This window comes from Microtus oregoni, unplaced genomic scaffold (genome assembly GCF_018167655.1).
Source record: "Microtus oregoni isolate MIOR12 unplaced genomic scaffold, Mior012 000011F_ref0000422, whole genome shotgun sequence".
In the NCBI taxonomy this organism is placed as follows: domain Eukaryota; kingdom Metazoa; phylum Chordata; class Mammalia; order Rodentia; family Cricetidae; genus Microtus; species Microtus oregoni.
This window is the reverse complement of record NW_024543070.1, coordinates 16,334,982-16,358,625: the sequence shown is the minus strand read 5'-3', so window position 1 is coordinate 16,358,625 and position 23,644 is coordinate 16,334,982. Positions and strand designations below refer to the sequence as shown.

General features: G+C 41.1%; 1 protein-coding gene across 2 annotated transcripts in view; it reads right to left on the bottom strand.

Moving 5' to 3' along the window:
- The window catches only part of Diaph1 (diaphanous related formin 1), a 106,294-nt gene extending 84,083 nt beyond the window's left edge, over positions 1-22,211 (bottom strand). For both annotated transcript variants that reach the window (XM_041659848.1, XM_041659850.1), the window contains exon 1: positions 21,964-22,211. In XM_041659848.1, the coding sequence (XP_041515782.1) occupies positions 21,964-22,080 (117 nt within the window). In that variant the 5' untranslated portion in view covers positions 22,081-22,211. The remainder of the gene's footprint in view (positions 1-21,963) is intronic.
- Positions 22,212-23,644: the final 1,433 nt, after the last annotated feature.

Here is a 23,644-nt window from a genome sequence, read left to right as displayed (position 1 = left end):
TAATATTCTAAATGATACACTTAAAATTAAAACTATTAAATAAGACAGTGCTCAATTTGTTACGATCTAAACTATTCTGGGCTCTGGGGTCTTGCTGGTAACCTGCCCCTACTCTAACTATAGGGCTCAGAAGATAAGAGCACTTGCTGCTCTTCTAGAGGTTCTGAGTTCTGCTCCCAGCACCCATGCAGCAGCTCAGATGTCTGTAGCTTCAATTTTAAGAGATCCAATCCAAAAGAGGTTATTAACTATCTGTTTACTCTCAAAGTCTCTTCAAAGAAACTGATACTGACTTTCAATAAAATTACTGGATATGTGTCTCCCAGCAAAAATGCTCTTTTTAAATTACTGCTCTACAAACGACAATGCGAAGACACAATTATACTAGTAGAAAATACGCATGGAAGACAAATCTAATAAAATCTATTACCTAAAACATACCAACAACTCAAGACTCAACAGTAGAGCCAGTTTACCAACCCATGAAAGACACACATTTAACACCAACAAAAAAGCTCATAAGAAGCTGCTCTACAGCCTACGTCATCAGGGACACCCAAATCCCAAAATACAATTATAAGCCTCTGGAAATGGCAAAGAGGCAGAACCTTAGTGCACCCTAATGCTGTGTGGCTGCGGAACACCACCCAACAAAGCTCCTTGGTGTGTGGTGGTTTTTGTTTGTTTTGTTTTAGAAAGAGTGTTACATAAATCAGGCTAAGGTCAAACTCAGGCTAATCCTCCTGTCTCTGTCTCTTGAGTATGGGGATTATAGGTATGCACTACCATGACTGGCTTTCCTCGATATTTATTTGAAAAACTTATGTCTACACAAAAACTTGTATACAAATTTTCATAATAACTGCTAAAACATGGTAAAAAAAAAAAGATTATTTTTATTTATGTTTTTGTGTTTGTATGTGTAGTTGCCCCATGGGCAAGAAGAGGACAGCAAATCCCTAGGAACTGGAATTACAAGCAGTGATGAGCTGCCTGACAAGGGTGCTGGGAACTGAACAGAGATCTCTTTAGTAAGTAAAGGAATAAACTTCAATACATAAAAACCTATGGAAGCTGAGAAGACAGTTCAGTTGGTCATAAGGACCAGAGTCTGACTGTCAGTACCTATGTTAAAAAACAAACAAAACAAGCTAGGTGTGATGGCTGGCTCTTATAAACCAGCCAGGAAGGCAGAGGCAGGAAGGACCACTGGGACTCCTTTACTAAAACAACCAGTTAAGCCAACTTAATGAGAGACCTTTCTCAAAAAAAGATGGACGGACCCTGAGGAATGACACCCAAGGTTGTCCTGTAGTATGTGCATAGTTGTATGCTTATATACACATGTCAGAGCACACGTGTGCACCATGAGTGTACAATTCAGATGAGCCAAGAACCTGGGCCAGGGTTAGACATATATTGTCAATTTCAAAAGCCAGGACAGAAACAGATGTTTGATGATGACAGTCTTTAAAAGTCTGATGCAATTTTCATCATTCCATTGTATTTTGCTTGTTGTTTTGCTTTTTTGAGACAGAGTCTTTTTTTAGTGGGTTTTTTGTTTGTTTGTTTGTTTTGCTTTTCGAGACAGGGTTTCTCTGTAGCTTTTGGTTCCTGTCCTGGAACTAGCTCTTATAGACCAGGCTGGCCTCGAAATCACAGAGATCCTCCTGCCTCTGCCTCCTGAGTGCAGGGATTAAAGGCATGTGCCACCATCGCCCAGCGAGACAGAGTCTCAATAGATGTCCAGGTAGCTCACTTTGTAGTTCAGCCTGATCTTGGAACTTATAGTCTTCCTGCCTCTTTGGTCAATGGAGTGCTGGGATTACAGGCAAATGTCACCACAAATGGCTTCATTGCTCCATTACAGCTGGTTACTCTCTATGCCTGGCATAGAACAAATATTCTTGGGGCTTCTTTGACCTCTCAGCTCTGCTAAAGTTCCTGTTTATTGTTATTTCAAGTCTTTCACTTGGTTTGTTCCTTTGTTTTGATGGAGCATATCCTAGAACAGCTTCCTGAAATACATGGGGATAAACTTTTTAAAGCTAAAATATGTAACAATGTCTATTTTGAAGTTGTATTTGATTAACTGTTGTGTTTGGGTAGGGATTTGTAGATTGAAAATTGCTTTTCCTCAGATTTTTTAAAGGGCCATTATAGTCAGGAAATGTGGGGTTGCTCTGGCTCCCACATACTACTCATTTTCATCCTTCTGGTCAATTCTGTAGGATTTTCTTATGGATGTTTTGAAATTTAACCATGTTGGGTCTTTGTACATTCTATTTTTATCCCTGCTTTCAGTGCTGGGAAATTTATTTTATTTCCTTGGTAACTTGTTCTTCTGTTTGTTGTTTTTTTCTTATTTGGATACTGGGTTTCCCATATTCTGAGCCTTGTTTGTACTTTCTTTTCTATTTAACTACACTCTTGTTATACTTGGGAGGGGTGATTTTTTCCAATTCTTCAGCCCTTTTCTTCAGCTTTCATACTTTCTTTCTTCCTTTTACAGTTTTTCATTAGAAACAGGATTTCTCTTTGAGTACTGGAACACACTCTGTAAACCAGGCTGGCCTTGAACTCACAGAGATCTGCCTTCCTCTGCCTCCCAAGTGCCGGGATTAAAGGCGTGTGCCACCACCTCCTGGCTAACTTTTATATTTTCAATTCCTAAAGATCCTTTTGCTTTTGAATTTTTCTCTAGTAGATATTAATTTCTGTTTTTAAACCTTCCCCTCTATATAGCAATTTACTTCTACTTTCTCCTGTTAGGAAACGTCCTCAGATGTCTGACAATCGTATGTTGTCTGCTCATCGAAAGCAAGGGTCTAAACAACAGTTAGAAACTCTGAATGCATGGACTGTTGGATATTATTGTTGTTATTTGTTTTGGGGTTTTTGGCTTTTATTGTTTGTTTTTGGATTCAGGGTTTCACTATGTAGCCTTGGCTGTCCAGGAACTTGCTCTGTAAACCAGGCTGGCCTTGAACTCAGATTTCCCGCCTTAGTCTCCTGAATGCTGGGATCAAAAGTGTATGCTGCCACCACCACCCAGCCATCATTATTATCATATCTACAAGATGTGTATGCATAGGCATACAGTGCACATTTGACGATCAGAGGACAACTTCGTCAGTTTTCTCCTTTCACTTCTGCATGGGTTCCAGGGATCAAACTCAAGGTGCCAATCTTGACTAGCAGGCACCTTCACTTGCTGAGGCATGCAACCTGCCCTTGTTGTATGTGCTACTGTAGGGCACACTTGTTTCATATACATATTTTCAAGGACCACCACCATAATCTCTACAGAACGTTCCTATATGCCCCTGTCCTAGCAGCTGCACAGTTTCCCTCTTTACTAACATTCTATGACACATTTGCTATAATTAATGACCCTTCACTGAGATACCATAATCATCCAAAGGTCATAATTTACTCTATGGATCACTCTTGGTATTTCATGGTTTATGGGTTTGAGCAAATACACCTAGAATAACCATTTCATTGCTATGAAAGTTCTGTCGACTGAGCCTTTCCATCCCCTTCCTCCTGAAGCCACTGGCCTTTTTCTGTCTTCATGGTTGGCCTTCTCTAAAATGCCATTCAGTTGGTACCTTCTTTCACTTAGTAGTATAGACTTAAGGTTCTTCTATGTCTTCCTATCTTGATCATTTCATTTTAACACTGAATGATATTCCATTGTCAAGTGTGTGTGTATTCTGCCCTCCTGTCTTTTTTTTTCATATCTGAACTGTCAAAAACACTCACTCCATCCCACAGAATTTTCTTTCTGCCCTGATTTATTCAAGAAAGCTAATGCTGGTCATGGTGAGCTTAGGCACACAAAATCTACAACAGCATACTTCCCTAAGCATATTCCAGCTGATGTCTAAGGAGCTGGCTTTTACTGCAATCTTTCAAAAAGCTCACCTATTTACCAGACCCCCCTGACCTGCTGGTTCCCTGATACCCTTCTCAGATCTTTAGATTCTGACAATCTAAAGTTGAGTTATGCCTTCAAGATACTATGCAGTGTATCTCCTGGAGTCTCCCACCAACAGTGGTAATACTGCCTTTTCTGCACAGTCTAGATTTTTACTTGTTATTCAATTTTCATAATATTCCATTTATATGCAAATAATTATTAATAAAAGTACAGCGCTTATTCTACAAAACTCTTGCCAGAACTGAATGAGTAGATAAATATCTACACGTCATTAGCTGGTTAAGAAAAAGCTTAAGAGAATTGTATTTACTAAAAGAAGCTTTATCTTCTCAGAAAAATCTGTTTCATCAAGCCTTATTACATCAACATGAATTGACCACTGTGTGCTGCATCAACAGTAACACCATAGAATACAATTGACAACGTACTGCAATGCAATAACCATCAATCAAAATAGAAATGAAAACCTGCTCTCTTCCTCCCCTCTTCCAGAGAGTAATTCAGTTCCTGATTCAGTCACCACATACTAATGTATTATGTGGTAAGATAAATCTTTTGGCTACCATCTACAAGAAATCAGAAACTTCCTTGGGGCTAGAGAGGTGGCTCAATTAAGAACGCTTACTGAGGTCCTTCTACTGGACCTCAGTCTGGTTCCTAGAACCCATATGTAGGTGTTAATAACCACCTATAACTCCAGTTTGAGATCCAATACCTCTGGTCTCTGTGGGCACCTGCACACACATTATGCACATAAAACCACACAGGGACATACACATATACATAAAAATAAACAAATCTTTAAAAGAGAAATTAAACGGTAGACAATTTATTCTTTATAAGGAAACAGAACAGAAACTGTCAAAGGCAAGCCTTGTAAGGCCCCATAAGGCCAAACTAATTAAACTAAATGACTTTAAAGAGTCTGAAATAAACCCCGATAACTATTTACATAATAAATATAAATTAACTTTAACACTACTTTTGTATCCTGCATTTGTTATTGTGATGACTTTATGTATGATTACTTTAGTTTTTAAGATTTTATTTTTAATTATGTGTATGTGTGTCCACGTCTTTATGGGTATACACAAAAGAGTACAGGGCCCACAGAGGCCTCAGAGCTAGAGGTATAGATGGTTATAAGCTCGGTACTGGGAACTAAATGGGTCCTCTGCAAGAGTAGATGGGCCATCTCTTCAGTCCCAATATGCTGGGCTGATGGAACTAAATCTGCCAGTCACACAGAAGTTCTTTTGCACGCCTAGTAACACATCTGTGCCTACTGTAAACTCAAAGATGTAAGAAACTTCATCCAGACTTATCTCTAAATGATTCTATAAATTTTGGAATTTTAATCTGAATCAGAAAAAGGGCACAGAATACTAAAAATAAATAAGCTTCTCTTGACACAGACTGTTTATATAGCCAAGTAAAAGGTAGTTAGTTACATAGTGTTCTTAGCAATAATCTAATAAGAGAATATTACTATTACTCTGAACACAAAGTATATTACACAGGAAAACGTGACTCCAATTCTAGGACTATGTCCCTATTGTTAATCTTGGACAGCTACTGCATGAGCCACGTGGCCAGCAAAGGGGAAATACAAACCCACAAGTACAAAACCACAGCTTAGTACTTTCTAAAGATTTAGTTCAGGCTAATGTAACCACCTGTAACTTTTATGTTTGAGCTGTCTGAGCTCCTGGCCAAGTGACTACCACACTGCACAGCTGAACATCAGTTGGACCCACAGTGTGTGATGAACCTGGGCAGACCAGGATCCCCGAGAATTCGAGTTTTTTCATCACTGCAATCAGAACGCAATTCACTAACTACCTCGGTCTATGCAACACCCTTTTGTTGTTGTTTTGTTTTTGGAAACAGGGTCTCTTTATGTTATCCCTACCTGTCCAGAAATTTAATATTTAGACCAGTGTGCTGGTTAGTTTCTATGTCAACTTGACACAAGGTAGAGTCATTTTGGAAGAACGTACTTGAACCAAGAACACTCCTAGCACTCAGGGAGGCAGAAGCGTGTGGGTCTCGAAGTTCAAGGCCAGCCTGGTTTACAGAGGGAGTTCCAAGACAGCCAGAGCCACACACAGAGAAACTGTCTTGAAAAACAAGAAACAACTCACCAAGGCCAGCTGGCCTGGGTCTGAAAAAGCATGGGATAAATCCGGACTAGCTGAACATAGTGGACAATGAGGAATACTGAGAACTCAAGAACAATGGCAGTGGGTTTTTGATCCTACTGCACTTACTGGCTTTGGGGGAGCCTAGGCAGTTTGGATGCTCACCTTACTAGACCTGGATAGAGGTGGGCGGTCCTTGGACTTCCCACAGGTCAGGGAACCCTGATTGCTCTTTGAGCAGATGAGGGAGGGGGACTTGATCGGGGGAGGGGGAGGGAAATGGGAGGCAGTGGCGGGGAGGAAGCAGAAATCCTTAATAAATAAACAAATTAAAAAATAAATAAATAAAATAAAATTGATAATGCAATGATCAGAAAATAAAAAAAAGAAAAGAAAAACAAGAAACAAAACAAAACAGAGCAGGCCATGAGAAACAAGTCAGTAAAAACTGCACTCCTCCATGGCCTCTGCTCCAGTTCTTGCCTCCGGGATCCTCTCCTGACTTCCCTGGACGCTGCTGTAAGCTATAGGATGAAACAAACCCTTTCCTCCCCAACGTGCTTTGGGTGATGGTGTTTAATCACAGCAACAGAAACGCTGCCTAAGACAACCAGGCTGGCCTATAAAATTAGAGACCTGCTTGCCTCTGCCTCTCAAGTGTGTGGTTTAAAGGCATTCATGCTTTTTTTCGACTACCTACTTTTGGGCTAATTCAAAACAAGGAACATACTAGTGCAGTAGACTTCTAAGATGCGACCCCAAATCTAAACTATCACAGACTGTCACTAACAATAGAGACAGTTACAAACTGACTTCTAAGAAAGACTACTTAGTAGGTCTGACCAACCACACAAGTGCTTCAAATCCAGACGCTATGACACATAGATTCAGCATGCCATTCTTGGCCTAAAGATTAAGGAGGCCAAAGCACAAGAATTATAGGTAGCCTCTGGAAGCTGAGTGCTGTACCAAACTGAAAGTCAGCAAAGAAACAGAACCCCACAATTGTGAGGGACTGAATTCTTCAATTTCAGACTCTAATGAGTGTGGAAGCAGACATCCCACAGAGCTCAACTGACATCTTGATTTCAACCCTGTCACACTCTGAGAACCCACGCACACTGTCCACACCATACTTTAAGTTGAGTGATAATTACACAGCAATAGGAAATTCATACATTATTCCATCTACTGAAATCCAGATTTATTTAGATCTAGTTTTAAAAGAAAGACTTTGAGTTTTGATTTTTATTTCTGAGACGCTAGAAGTAATTGTAACTCCTTGTGCTTTAGTTCTGCTAGAAACTAAACAATGGCCAGCTGTGGAGGCCTGTCTATAATTCTAGAGCTCAAGAGGCATAAGCAGCAAGATTGTGAGTTTGAGACCAGCCTGGCTTTATAGCTATTCTAAGACCACCCTGGCTATACAGGAAAACCCAGTCTTAAAAGTGGATGTGAAGGGGGTACCTGGTTCAAAAAGAGCAAATAACTGCACACATCTCTCAGGATCACTGTTACCCTAAGTAAACAGAGGGCAAAAGATCACCCTGTGAAAGTGCTTTCTGCCTTACTACAGAAAGGCTTCTAGTAAAGTAAACCCTTGATCACTAAGCAGGCAACACTGGACTTCAGGAACATGCTGTGATTTAAAACAATTCTTTGTCTATAAATTTATACTTAGCCATCATCTACACCAGTTTCTTATTTTTTATATGTCAGATCCTTCTTTATAGATGTTTGTTGCTACTCTCTGTGGCTGTTAAGTGATACAGGAGCAAAAGTTGTGTTTTACTCACATGATCTATCTTAAGCTATATTTTAAATTAACACCACTATAGATTTTGAAGCACCATCATAAGCAAGCATAGTATATTTTTTAATACTATTCGAATTGAGCAAGTAATAAAAGGTTTTGAGTTCTAGGATAGAAAACTAGGATTATTACATACAGTAAACCACCAGACTAAGCCATTAATGTCTTTCCTTGTGAATGAGACCAGAGACTATGCTTAGTGTTTCAGTCCACAAGACATATTTATGAACTGTCCTTGGGGAAATTGTTGTGGAACAGACAAGATGCCATGTAGGAGTGTTTCCATCTTTTAAAAAGTAATTAGTTCTCGATAATGACAAAGGCGACTACCTACAGGCAAAATGGGAAAGAAGTGTCACCAACAGCTTCCTTTCAAATTCTATATATCTCCCAGGAAAGAATGGTAGAACTTGACATCCAGAATCTATGGAGTTTGCCTCTGATTCACTTCTTTATTCTATCACAGGACTGAAATTAAGTTCCTTAGAATGATGAGGCAACAGGGATTTACAACACAGACTTGAACTCAATTACCATGAAACCTTAATCTAGCTTTGCCACAAAATTTACAACATTTACACCAAAGGATAGTAGGGAAGGGTAAGACGCATTATTTGCTGTTTGAAATCTGCCACAGTTTTAGTATTTCTATCTTTCGGACTATATTATCTCATATGACTGGCGATGAAGAATAAATAATAAAGTAAAATGATAAAAATCAAAGTATCCTGTAAAAATTAAAAAAGACATGGTGACAGAAACTGGCAGGACTCCCTTCTCTACTTCCCCCTTACACAGAAACAGAAGTCAGTCAGAAGTGGAGAGAAAGAAACAATGAGTAAGTTTAAATACAGAGAACTCTCCCTTCCATTTCCACCAATGGCCCAAGGAGGATGGCAAATGAATCCACAGCTCAACTCCATGTACGGAAAAACCGAATTCTGACATCACAATTACTGGTACCCGTTAGCCTAAATGGGAGTGGTGCAAAGTTGCAACACTCATCTCAAAAAAGAAAAAAGTTAACCCAAGGAAAAGAAAACCTAAATGGGGGGGGGGGGGGGGATAGAATTGAAAAATATGGACCACAAAGCTCAAAGTCAATTGTGAAGCCAGGCATGGCATACACTGGCCTAGTACTTGAGAGAAGTACTAGAAGTACTAAAGAAATTGAGAGTTCAAAGCCAAACTAGGATTATGAAACAAGACGGTCTCAAAATCCTAAGTAACACACTGGTGATATGGCTCAGTGTATGAAGTTACTTGACACCAAGCCTGACTTACTACCTGAGCTTAATCCCTGGTGGAAAGAGAAAACAACTCCCTCAAGTATTCTCTGACCTCTACATGTGTTGAGGCATGTGCATGTATACACACACATACACACACACACACACACATACACAGAGCCTAGATCCCAAAGATGGACGATAGGCGTATGGTCCCTATGATGGTTCAGGAAAAAGTGCCAAAGGAACAGTTCATCTACCCAGGTCCAGAATTCCCCAATACATACACACGTCACAAGTATGCACAACTTTTATGTCAACTATACCTCAATATATATGAGAGAAGCAAATAATAAACCCACTAGAATTCACTAAACAGCAACAAAGGAAACAGTAGGATAGTACAAGATCTTTCAATCCTTATTACAAATTCTCTCAGTACAACAGTTTCGAGCCAGTGTCTTCTTCCTGACTGCACATCAGGGACCACGGAGAAGATTCCAGGCAAGATCCATGTCAGCTGCAGTCAGAAATGCCCTAACAGCATTAGGTAGTTGTAGTCCATTCCCTATTTCAGTACTCTACTTAAACATTTGAAATCACTTAAAACTTTTCCTCTATCTAAAACCATCTCAGGGGCTGGAGAGATGGCTCAGTGGTTAAGAGCACTGCCTGCTCTTCCAAAGGTCCTGAGTTCAATTCCCAGCAACCACATGGTGGCTCACAACCACCTGTAAAGAGGTCTGGTGCCCTCTTCTGGCCTTCAGGCATATACACAGACAGAATATTGTATACATAAATACATAAATAAATAAATAAATAAATATAATAAAACCATCTCAGCATTTGGGAGTCAGAGACAGGTGAATCTCAGGAGTCTCAGGCCAGCCTGTCCTATACAAGTTCCAGGCCTGCCAAGAATACACAGGCAAGAAGCTGTCTCAAAAACCAAATAAATAAATAAACAAAAAGAAAGTTATTGGAGGGCATTGGCTAGTGTAGTGGCATACATTAGCATTATGGGGGAGTACTTTCTTTTTTATTTAAATTTTTACTTTTTGCAAATTTTTACTCCTCTTTTCTCCTAACTCTTCCTGTGTCTCCCCACTCAATGCCAAATTACTGACTTCTTTTATTACTAGTTACAAGTATACATATATTGTTATATATACACCCCACATGCACACAACACCTGCTGAGTCCATTTAATGTTGTTTCTATATACTGACCTTAGGATTGGATAAACCTATCAGTGGACTCTCTAGAAAAGACAGACTCTCCCTCTCAGTATCCAGTATGCCTGTAGCTCTACATTTAGAGGATAGAGCCTTCTAATAAACTTCATTTTCCAACTGAAATTAAAATAAGGAGGGGGAGGTTTGGAATTGAAAAGTATAAACTACAAAGCTCTAAGCCAACTGGAAACCAGACGTGGCACACATCTAAAGTCCTAGTACTTAGGAGGCTGAGGCAGGGAGATTGAGAGTTCAAAACCAAACTGGGATACTGTCTTAGTATTAGAATTTGTTTGCTAACAGGTCCAAATGCATGTTACTCCTCTAGTGATCAAGGTGAATCTGAGGAAAAAGAAAAAGTAACTTCCTACCTCCAGTTCAGCTCATCTTAAAGGACTGCGATAGGCTATCATATATCATAGATATTTGTTTCTGAAAGTCTAGAAACAAGGAGAAAAGGGTATTCTGGTTTTTTTCACTATTCCTGCACAGAAAAGCAAGTGGATCCAGGCTGGGGACACCACGCTCCTCTTACAAGTCTACAGTGCCAGCACCTTACACTACAAGACACTCAGATCTGGAAAACAAGCTGCCAACAGACAAGGTGCTCAAAGCTAGGAAATAAGTTATCTAGCAGACAAGGCTATCTTCTCTGCTGAGGGAAGGGGGTGAAAGGCACAAGAAATGAATAATCTGTAATTCGCAGACAGATGCATACAAAGTTTCCTTCTCAAACACCTTAAAATTCTAATAAAACCTGAACACATATCAGAAACATGTAATATTTCTTCCAAGTTTCAATCAATTTCTCAAGCTCCAAATACTATACTTGTTCTTCCTCATTCTCTTACTGAACCTTCTGAGTTCGGGGAAGACTGCCATTGCTCCTTTAAAAAGGGGTGTTGACCATTCATTTAGAAAGAGTCAATGACTCAGGAATGCTGTTTCTCAATCACCGTAGCAACCCTGTCCTCCTCCCTTGTGATGTGAGCAGCAGCGGGACATCTTCTCCTCTAGTAGGCGCGTGGGACAGACACACCCAAGGCCCAGCAGACAGGAAGTCCCTACAGCTGCTCTCTATCATTTCTACATGCAAGCACCAAGCATGAAGACACCTGTTTTAAATCCTAACCCCGATTTCTTTTCATTCAAAATAATAGTTACAGCCTTTTTTCTCCTCACATCATCACTGAATAGCCAGAAATAATCATCTACTAATAATGGAGTAAATAATCCCAAAATTACAGTGCTACTCAAAAACCCAGGCTTGAGCTAATGAAACCACAGCAAACATTTTCTAGCCTTTTATGAACCTAGAAGGAGGGTTTAAGAGAAATCTTGGAGAGCAGAAGCACAGTGATGATTTAAATTCTCATGACTGTTCACCAGAAATATAAGCCAAAGTTGAAGTCATTCTGATCCTTCTAAGAAATCAAACTATGTTGAACTATGTTATGACACAATCACATACACAATTTCAGATTACTTAGAACTCAAAGATTTCCAAATAGCAAACACTTCTATTGGTCCTATTTTAAATAACTTCAATTTCTGAAAAACAAAGGTTTTACTTTATACATATCTACATTTCTTTAGAAAGAGCTACATGATGCTTTTATAATAAAAATGTATTTCCATTTCAAATAAAAATAATTCTTAGGGGCTAGAGAGATGGCTCAACAAAGCACTAGCTGCTGTTCTAGAGGACCTGGGTTAAATTCCTAGCACCCGCATGGCAGCTCACAGCTGTCTGTTAACTCCTCTTCCAGGAGATTCAATGCCCTCCTACAGACACACCCAGGCAAAACACCAATGTACATAAAATAAAAATAAATTATTTTAATTAATAAAAAATTTTGAAGCTTGAAAAAATGGAAATTTTTAGAATATTTTAAAAGTAGAAACCATCACTGTAATTCTATGAAAAATTTGTGTATGCATAACAACTAGAAAATCCATATATCATGTGGATAAAAACAAAAAGCAGAAACTAGCTTCCTGGATGTTTTGAAAATGTATAAAAAGTTTTTAAAAACTCATTAGCACATCATTTAAAGCAAAACATCCTCCAATTCCCATATTCAAAATATTCTAGACTTCCTCTTCTCCTGTATACCTTAGTAATATTCTGACAGCAACTTTAGCAAATATTCTGACAATGAGCACTTGTAGAATTTAAGACTAATAACACAAAGTGAGAGAGCTGGATTCTAAAACCTAGCTCATCTAATCAAGACCAACAAAACAGCTCTAGGCGTCTGTCCTCCTCATTTAAAGGAAAACTGGGTCAAATCATTTCTAGGGTCTCTCTGGGCACCTTGAAGACTGCTCTCTTTAAGGGGTGCCCATTGCCTGCTGCTTGCCTGATAATACATATCCTACAGTGGTTTCTTACCACTTCTTCTTGTGGTTTCAATCACAGGAAACAGACGTCACCCATGGCCTACAAGTAACGAACAAGCTGTAGCAAAGGCTAAGAGCTGCCAACCAGGACCAACTCCCATCCCTTTAAAAATACAAGGATCAAGAAATCATTAGAGAACCCTGCAAAAGAGGAGCCTTGACATATATCTCCCACAAAAACAAAACTAGAAATGTTTCTGTAATCCCAACAAGATGGAACAGTTTTACAGCAGTCCAAAGCCATCAGCTTCTATGGCCAAATAAAGGAACTAAAGAAATTCTACAGCTGACTGAGTATGTGGTAAGAAAGAATGGTATGGGGCCTGGGAGATGACTCAAAGGTTAAGAGTACTTGCAGGGGACCCTGGATCCTCTTGCATACTGGGTCAGTTCCCAGTATCCACACAGCAGCTCACAACCAACTGGAACTGCAGAGGATCCAATGCCGGCTTCTGAATCCCATGTAGCACATGGCATTCACGCATGCAGGCAAAACACTCATACACATAAAATTAAATGTTTGCTTTTGTTTTTTGAGACAGGATTTCTCCGTGTAGCCCCTGCTGCCCTGAACTCCCTCTATAGACCAGGCTGGCCTTGAACTCAGAGATCCACCTGCTTCTGCCTCCAAAGTGCAGCGCCACCGCCGGCAGGTGATAATTTTTTTTTTTTTTGCTAAAAGAATGGTGCACTATGACCATTAATTACCACTTACTATGGAGATCCAGACATATCCTGCAGTCTACAGTCTCATTCTCCTCTTTAATGGTCTGTGTAAACCTTTCTACAGCCATGAAAAACTGTGGTATTAATAGATTGTAATACCATGGGAACTTGCACTTACTCACTTCACATGAGCATTGGGTCAAATACTGCTCTCACTTATAGTGGTATAAAAGTCAGCAGCCTTGCACTTTGTAAAATAACTCAGAGATGTTTAATTATACATAATGTTCCTTTATTAAACACAACTCATAACTGTAAGACAGTATCTCCAGAGATAGTAATCATTTTTTTCTTTGTAGCGCTCTTCTGGTTGGGTAGTTATGTTAGTGGTTCTCTAGCTCAGTTACCTTGGTGAGAGATAACTAATGCTTTCAGAACTGTCCATCTCTTTTATTAGACCATGAAAGGGGGGAATCTTGAAGACTCCCAAACTGACACTGAAACCAAGTACAGAAAAAGCTATAGATAACAAAAGCTATCAGGAAGAACATTTAGGAGAAGCAACTGGACCCAAATACAGGTTCAGATTGTTCTCACAAAGGTATTATCTGACTGGGCCCACAATTTGATCATATAGCCTTAAGTTCCAGCTGAAAAAGTCTCATTTTTAAGATTTAAACAATCTCTGAAAAGATGGATACATTATGAGTGGTAAAAGAATTTAAACTTCCTAAATACCATCAAAGGTAGCAAAAATTATTTGCAGGGGCTGACAGATGGCTCAGTGATTAAGAGTACTGACTATTCTACCAACGGACCAGGGTTCAATTCCCAGCACCCATATGTGGGTGTACCCACACAAATAAAATAAAAAATAAATATTTCCTGAATCTAAACACAAAATCTGAGTTCTTAGATATCCTGACTACATAATGTCACCACCATACATTATATAGCCCCAAACTGATATTAATATGTATACATGCTATAAAGTGCTAACTTTCGGTCCTTTTTCTTCTATACATGTTTACAGGAAGGGAACCTAAAATCTCTGCCAAGGAAAATAACCCCTCGATGTGACTTTAGCTTTTCTGAAGATCTACTTCCCACCACTCTGACTCCTGTAACAATGGCATGTTCCTTCACTTCCAGCACACATCCACATACCTGAGCTTCTGTTTGTTCTTTTCCCCACCTTAGAAAATTCCTTCCCTGTCTACTCTACCAATCAGGTTTCCTTCCAGGACCAGCCACAGTCCTCATCTCCAAGGAAGTGAACAACTGCCCATTACCATCCAGGATTATTTACAGAATCTAAGACACCAGCACACTGGCACAGACCTTAGGAAGAAAAGACCAAGCAAACTGAAGTGACTTGTCCAAAATTCACACGACTAATTAGGAGTGGTAAGGTCACAACCATGCAGCAATACTGGATGCAGACCATCCAGTTCTAGACTGTGTATTGGGCAGATCACTGGTTCAAGATAACCTTTCTCATCTAAATAACAAAGAGCTAGATAAACTGCATCATTTTAAGATCCTTTCACATCCATCACTCAAGGTTCTGAAACTTAGCTTTTCTCTCAAGTCAATAATGCTTCCATTTAATTTTCTAAATTCTTTAAATCGGGTCACCATTTAAAGTTTATGCTGAGCTCAAAGTATAGCTCAATGGTAGAGCACTTGCCTACCATATACAAAGCCACAGGTATAATCTGAAGCAATTGTACACACACATACAAATTTTATGTTCTGCCTTGGATAGAGCCTTTCCTTCCTAGTTGAGTATATATATGACTGTGATTATAATCTCTTAAAAGCCAAGGTTGAAATCTGATACAATAATTATACAACTTTATGATTAATTTTTGGATCCAATGTAGACCTATTTGCACATAGGCAAAAAGAGAAACTCTTATTCTCTACTTTTTACCACCTATCACACAGAAAATTACAGCTCCGTGCTCTTGGATCTCTGTGGCAATTTCTTAATTATTAACTACAGACAAATAACTGCCAGGTCTAAAGAACAAAGTCAGCAGTTCTCAGCCAAGAGAGACCCTGGAGTTAGGAGTCATTTGCAATCCTTGAGTTTCAGGACAGTAAGTGTTTAGGAATGTCAAACATCAAATTTAAACATGGAAAGATTAACTATAAAGACCATCCTAGAGCTTAGCTTGGCCTTACTTTCACTGCTCTAAACAACTCAAACTCCGGACAGACGCTGCTGTTAAAGCTGGTCTACTTACAAAGGAAATCAAGTTGCTCAAAAAAAAAAAAAATGTTTTGCACAACTGAGTATAACTCCTGGGCCTGAGGAAAGATGGGGTTTGTATTCTCAATAACAACTATTTTTTCATGTCTAAGATAATTTTAATTATGATTCTTCCAATTGCTTCAAAGTCTAAATTACTGAACGCACAAAGTATTTAGGCACTTAGCCAATGTACTTTGTACATCTAAACTCTGTACTACTTTCCCACTGATCAGACTCTAGGAGAATTCAGTTTTAATAGAATACAGATGACGAAAGGACTCTAAGGGGATATTACCAAAACTTTCTAGGAAATTTCTCAAAGTGAATACTCTTACAGAGCAGAGGTAAAGGCTGAGTTCACAGAACTGACACTACAAAATAGCGAATTCGTGAGCTAGACCCAATTTGAATCCTAGCTGTTACTTTCTACTTCTATGATCTCAAGTAGGTTCCCCAATCTAAATGGACTCTAATCCAATCACCAATAAAATGAAAATAATAGCAGTGCCTATTTTATAAGGCCAGTGTAGACACTAATGAGACACTGACTCCAAAACTCTTTAGCACATTGCTAGGCACACAGGAGGCATTCATTCCAACTGTTATTACTGCCACAGTTATAATTACTCTTTATCCTGGAATTAATCATCCTCATGTAAAAATTCTAAACATTCACTAATATTTATTCATTGTAGGGCTAACGTTATACAACCTGTATATAGTACACTGAGCACAGGAAAACTAAAGTTAGCACTATTGAAATGTATTTGGGGGGGGGGGGATGGACTCTCATAGGTCCCTGATCCTAAAAGTTTCAGAAATGACGCATCTTACCTACAGGTGAGAATTTCAATCCAAAACCAACATTGAAAAGAAAATATAAGTGACAGTGCTTTTAGCAAAAATGTTGAAATAATACAAAGAGCAGAAGTGGGGAGAAGGGGACTTCTTCAAAATAAAACACTCACACACCCCCCTTTTTTTTCCAAATATACTATTAAGAAATTTAAATGGGGGGGGGGATGCTGGAGAGATGGCTCAGTGGTTTAGAGCACTGGCTGCTTTTCCAGAGGACCCAAGTTCAATACCCAGCACCCACAAGGCAGTTCACAACTGTCTGTAATTCCAGTTCCAGCAACCTGATGCCCTCACACAAGTATACATGCAAGACAAACACCAATGCACATAAATAAATCTTAAAAGAAAGTTAAATGGTTAAATAAGAATAAAATATGTGCAAAACACATGTATTTCAAAGACTTGTACCTAAGCTCAAAGAAAAAAAATTAACAAGCAAAACCTTAAACAGATTCTTCAAGGAAGACAAAGAACGGATAAGGACACATCATCAGGGGAGAGTGACAGCCACACTGAAGGTAAGGATGCATCATCAGGGCCTCAAGAGTAACAGCCACACCGAGGACACACCACATGCACACTAGAACGTCAACATTTCAGGATGGTTCTACCAAGAGCTGACAAGGGTCTCCAATCCAGTCCAATTTAGTCTGAGTGTTAGGTTCCAGGGTCTTCATATGGTAGGAGATATTGAGCTATGCTTCTTTAAATTCAGTTCCATTACAATTATATTCTGTCTATTCTGTCCTCCATTATATATAGTGTTTAAAAGGCAAATGGCACTCCCTAATTGTCACAGAGCCAAGCAACAGATAACTAGCTTCTTTTCACTCTTGCAACTTCCCTTTAAGTCCACTCCTATGCTAGTATTTATTAAAGAAAACAAAGGAACCAAAATTTCTTTTCCCCTTCTGTTTATTTACCAACCTTCTACTTTTCAGCCCCTTGATGCTGCCAGCGCACAATTGCAAGAAGTGACTGATTAACTGGACTTGATGAAATGTGAAACTCTTTTGGCGCTAAAGTTTTTTTTATATTCTTTTAACACTTGCTTGTTCGTTTGGGGTGTGTGTGTATTCAAGAATGGTTGCCCGCGTGGAAGTGCCAGTTCTTTCCTTCCACCATGTGGGTCCTGGAGTTCAAACACATCTTCAGACTTAGCAGCAAATGCTTTTACCCTCTGGGCCATCTCAGCAAGAAAACAAAAACAAAAACAAAACCAGGTTTTAGAATCATCTCCTTTTTAAAGACATAAAAGGTTTACTGTGGAAAAAGACAAATATTAAGACCAATAAGGTTTGCATAGTGACTACAATATTTTTTTACTTTTCAATTTTGGCTTCCATAAAGTTTAATATGCCCTCCAGCCCCCACCCCACCCCTAAAACAGAGTTTCTATGTCGCCCTGGCTGTCCTGAAATTTACTACATAGACCAGGCTAGCCTTGGCATCAGAGACCAACCTGCTTGGGCTGCTTAGAAATTTTGGTCTAACTGCCTGGTTGCCTTAAAACCTTGGCTATACTCAAACCAGCCACCAGAAGAGCACCGAAAGGATAAAAGCAGGCAACAAGCAGCTGGCTATAGAAAAGTTCATCTAACAGTAACAGGCAAACAACTAGCTGCTTTGCTAAGAGCACTAGTGTCCCTATTACTGAGAAACAAGTGATTGAAAACAGAAGGCTCAGCCAAAAAAAGAAAAAATTCAATATAAATTAGTTTCAAAATGAGAATGGTTTTTGTAACTATGAGTGTGTTCAACAAACACTGAGTAGAAGGAACCACTTTCATATTGTTTCTCTACCATGTCTCATATTTCCTGTTAATAAATTTGACTTTAACCTGTTCTTCTAAATCACATGTGATATACAACTGTGTCTTTTGGGTCTCTATTACATTCCCTGAAGATAGAATTCTCTCCTAGAATAACTTGGCAATACATGTATAAACTACAGTGCAGCCAATAAGGCTAACAAAAGATTATCACACAGAATATACAATAGGTCTGTTTTGGTCCACATGCTTATCAGAGTCATACTGTTTCTCATCGAATACTGCTACTCCTGAGGTTTTATAACAAACAATTTACAGTACATAAAATTTTCTTGATGGTTAGAGATGGCTCTGTGATTAAGAGCACTTGTTGCTCTTGTAGAGGACCTAGTTTCAGTTTCCAGTACCTACATGGCAGTTCACAACCGTCTGTAACTCTAGTTCCAGGGACCCAACACCATCCTCAGATCTCCTTAAGCATCAAACGTATACATGGTGCACATTCACACAAACAGGCAAAACACTCACACACATAAAATAAAAACAAATATATCTTTTTAAAAGATCCTTTTCAGTTGTATGTGTGTGTGTGTGTGTGTTTTCTCTCTCTTTTTTTTTTTTTTTTGAGTACGGGAACATTTACCAACTCATGGATTTTCGAACTTGTGCTACTCATTGAATTGGGAATCACTGTTCTTAGAATGTCTTAATTTCTCAAGTGTATGAGAAGACATGTAATCTACTAAATGCAGGGACGCCCTACAGCCTTCTGACACCCTGGTTGTACTGCCTCTCCTTACATACATTTCAGAAATGAGTGTATTTGACACCCACATTCATCCCCACTGTAAAGTCAGAAACACTCTGCTCACTCGGAATTTTTATCTTCCTTCCTTTGAAAGGATTCTGAAAGGAACTGGAATAAGGTTGTAGAAGGGAAGTGCTCATGGTCCAGAAGACAGACTCATCGGGAACCAAGGGGAAAACCAGGCAGTCTGGTCCCTCCCTTCAAAGTCTACAGCAGCCAAGCCTTTCAAAGACGCTGCCTGTCCACTCCTTCAGCTAGGATCTGCTGCTCTCTACACAGGTGCCTCAGAGGGTAAAGAGCAGATCCCAGGCAATTTATGAACTCTGCTTTCTCACCAGCTTATCTGTACCTAGAATCTGCAGGAGCCAGAAAGATCTGAACTGCCATCCTTCAAATTCAAACCACCTGCCAGGAAGGTCTGTAGCAGCAGCCTGAGGGACTGTAACCACTCAATTGCAAACCTTCGAGCACACTTAGTCTAAGCCAGAGGGTTTATATAGCACATTCAGAATGGGGCTTCTGGCGAATATCACACTTCAGGAAAGGTGGAGTAGGCGAAATAGCTGAGTTTGGTTTGGTTTTAGCCAGTAGTTCGAGAAAACTGAGCCCCGGGTGACAAGAGCACCCCAGCGATCTCGCCCACTCCACCCACTCACACATACTTACATGTACAGAGACAAAGAGAAGTGGATTGCAATACTCCCTGTCCCTCGTTTTCATAGTTCTCATAAAGAGCAAAAAGAAAAAGAATATCCTGATGCCTTAAGGTAAATTGTATTCAGCAATTAGGAAAGGAAGTGGCCTGCTTTCCTGGAAACCTTCCAATTCTCACTACTTGCAATACCCAGTTGTTAAAATTCAGTAACGTAAGGGTTAAAACCAGAACCTACTCAGTAAAAGAGAACTAGGTTCAGCTCCACCCTCTGTAAAGCAAATATCAACAACTCTGGGCCAAATCCACTGTGGTGAACACAAGACTCTGTGGCTGCCAAAAAACAGGTGAAAGGAGTTTCCTGGGATTTCTCACCTTACAGTACCACACACTTAAGTAGATTTCACCCACTTATGAAAACACGGTGTTAGAATAAAAAGTACACATAAAACTTGGGGGGGGGGAACAGTAACAAGTCATAGAGGTCAGTACAAATCAGCAAGAATAGCTAGAGTTTGGATTAGAGAAGGTCAACAGTATCCGTGGTAACGAAATCAAAACAAAAAGATACGGAAATAGGAGGAACCCTGGCCCTAAAACTTACATTTTGGAAAGAAAGTTCTCAAACTGGAGGGTCAATTCCTATCTTTAAGGAAAGAACCTACAGCTATACTGCTCTGGGCACCGAGGATCCTGTTTCTACAAAGGTATTTGCTGGATCCAACGGTTACTGACACGCTATATGAGACAGGGAAAAAGACAGAACAGGAGCACCTGGTCTTGCTAGAACTAGGAAGAGATGAGTCAGTCACTCCTTTAACTCAGTTGAGTGTGCTCCCAACTCTCCAGGTCACAGAACAGTTTCTGCCCACTTCCAGCACTATTTCAGTTTACTTCCCAAACCTGTGGCCTTGGATGGGGATGCCGAGGGGGTGGGGAGTGCGGGAAAGAAAACAGGAGGTGAGAGTTACCAGCCCCTTAGTTGGTCAGAGAGAATACTAACGCCACCTGGAAGAGCAAACTAAGTATCTAGTTAACTACTGGCAAACACCTGAGCAGAAACTCCCCTTTTTGACTGCTCAGTATCTTTCAAAGCTTTTACAGTAAGAGGCAAGCAGCTCCCTGGAGAGAGTAGAGGATTTAGTTAGGAAAGGCAACAGGTAGCAAAATATCGCGTTACATGAACATGGAGAGTTCCTCCGACTGGGCTTAATAATCGGCACCTATGGAAAGATGAATTCTCCTACAGGTAGGAAAAGAGATATCCGGAACTTAGGGGCCCAGAAGACGGCGAACGGTGAGTTGAGATAGTTATTATTTTTAAAAGGTATAAAAAGCAAATTACTCACAAACTATTGGACTTGAAGTCTAACTTGCTCAAGAGGGAGGTTAGTCACCAGCTCGGGTCATGAAGGGCATAGTATAGTGAGAAAAGTTCTAACCTTCTTAAGTGATGAGCAACAGGGCAAAAAGAAACAGGTTTCGTGGATAGGAAAATACTGGGAAATCAATTACTGCCATGCCCCAATGACCACAGGACCTGGGCAGGAACCCACGTCCGTAATCACAAGGACAAACGACCAAAGGAGGCGGGAGACAAGACTCAAGTCTGGTAACATTCCTGAGGGGAAGCATTACCAGGTGACACCAAGCTGAGAGCCCTGGAAGGGGACAGGGCAGAAGGAAAGTTAGCAGGTGAAAGGGATCACTAGTGAGGAAAGAAATGACCTTTCAGAAGAAAGAGAATGCCCCAAACGGGGTATGGGAGAAAAGAAAAAATTGACCCAGAACAGCTTACGGGAGGGGGGGGGGGGGAGAAAAATGAAAAGAAATTAAAAAAAAAATAAAAGAACGTGTGGGGGTACCAGAGGCAGAAGAAAGGAAGTGGGGCTGAGAGCCCGCGGGGCCACGGGGGCGGGAGCGCAAAGCCTGCGGACTTAAGAGCGAGGGAAGCTCCAAGGTGGCCGCGGCGAGGGCCAGGTGGGACTCCCGGGCTTCCCGAAGTCCCGGAGGGGGAGAATGTGGGACCGCGAAGCCCAGGACCCAGCGAAACCAGGAAGAGAGGCGCGGGGGCGGCTCCCCAGCCACAGGCAGACGCCCCCGGAGGGCAGCGAGGGTCGCCCGAGTTCAGAGGGCGGCCACCCCGCCAGGCTGAGGAACAGGGTGGGAGGGACACTCACAAATTTCTTGGGTTTGCCGCCGTCGCCGCCCGTCGCAGGCAGCTCATCCGGGCTCCGACCCTTCTTCTTGTCCCGGGTCCCGCGGCCGGGCCCCAGGCCCCCGCCGGACGGCTCCATGTCCCGGTTAGCGCCGGCCAGTGACCCCTGGTCTACGCCACTCGCGCCGGGCTACCCCGAGCCAGCAACCACCGCCGCCGCCCAGCAGCCTTCTTAGCCGGCCGCCGCGCCCCGCCTCATTTACATGCTGGGCTGCGCGCGCCTCATGAATATACAACGGTGACGCCTCGCTCCCTCCCCCCCTGCCCCACTTCCGCCCGGACCCGCAGCCCCTACCAATGGGGGAAGGGAGGGGGGTGGAGGGACGTCGCGGAAGCGCTACCTGCCCGGCGGGCCTAACCATTCGGACCCACGTGGGGGGGGGGGGAGGAGGGACGGAGAGGGGGCGGTGTTCTCTTCCAGGCGGCAGCGGGCCATACTGCCCCCTGGCGGATGGAACAGGAGGCCTTTAGGCTCCCACGCAGAGCCCACGTGGCTTAAAGCTAGACCACCTCAGACCCCATCCAGAATTTTATTGTCTGAACCAAGAATCTTATCGTAGAAACACTGTAATTTTGGTTGAAAATTAAATGCTAGGTTTTGTGGGATAATGCAGTTTGTATGTATATGATGCCTGGGCAGTAGTGCATTAAAAAATAAGGTAAAAATGAGTTACTTGATATAGAAAACTATGTGCCAAGAACTGATTCAAGCAAGCACCAATCTAGACCAGCTATGGAGTTAGATTACCCAGCTCTGAATCCTACATTAGCTTTCTAGTTGTTTCTTATGTAGACTAATTATTGTCAATAGCCTAGACAGCAATTAAGTAGTTACTATATACCTGGCACATGCTACAGGCCAGGCTATATGTTAAACACGACGTATCTTTCCTCACTGAATCCTCGCGATTTCATGATAGACTCTACTGGTATCACCATTTAAGAAATTGGGATTCTGGGAGTTGAAGTTACTCATAATTGATAGAAAATTGACAAACAGCCACACCATATTTAACCAAGATTCCCCGCAGGCTAAACCAAATGTGCCTGCATGAGTGCTCTGGGTGTGGTCTTTGCATGATCTCTCTCAGCAACTCCATCCATTCTCCTGGCTACATCCACCTGGCACGGGGTCTATAGGGAGGACTAAATAACCCTGAAGTCTAAAGAAAAGGATTTCAAGTGTATATTCCTGAGGACAGGAGCCTCCAGTGCTCCTAACTTTGCTGTCTCTGAAATACGGCCTTCATCTCCCATGTGTTTTCAGTCTTCCAACTGCTGGAGAAGTGCACAGAGGTATGCAGCCCTCACTGCAGGCTGTCCAGGAGAATTCTAATGCTACTTACTCCTAAGCCAGAATGAAAGGACAGCAAGAGTGGCCCATCTAACACTCTTTTCTTGTACCACTGTCAACGCCCACATTTACCATGCCCAACTGTAGTCTTCCGGAAACGGGTCTGTGTTTGTAGTGCATGTGAGACCCAGCCCTGTGTCTCCGTCAGCTGCAGCTTCCCACATGCAGCACAGCTGAGCGTTTACTGTGCTTATCTCGGGACCTCTTTACCACCTAACACTCTCATCTCAAACACGCTTGCTCACATAACTAGAGCCATCTTTTACACCTTCTCAGGCCAGTGATCTGC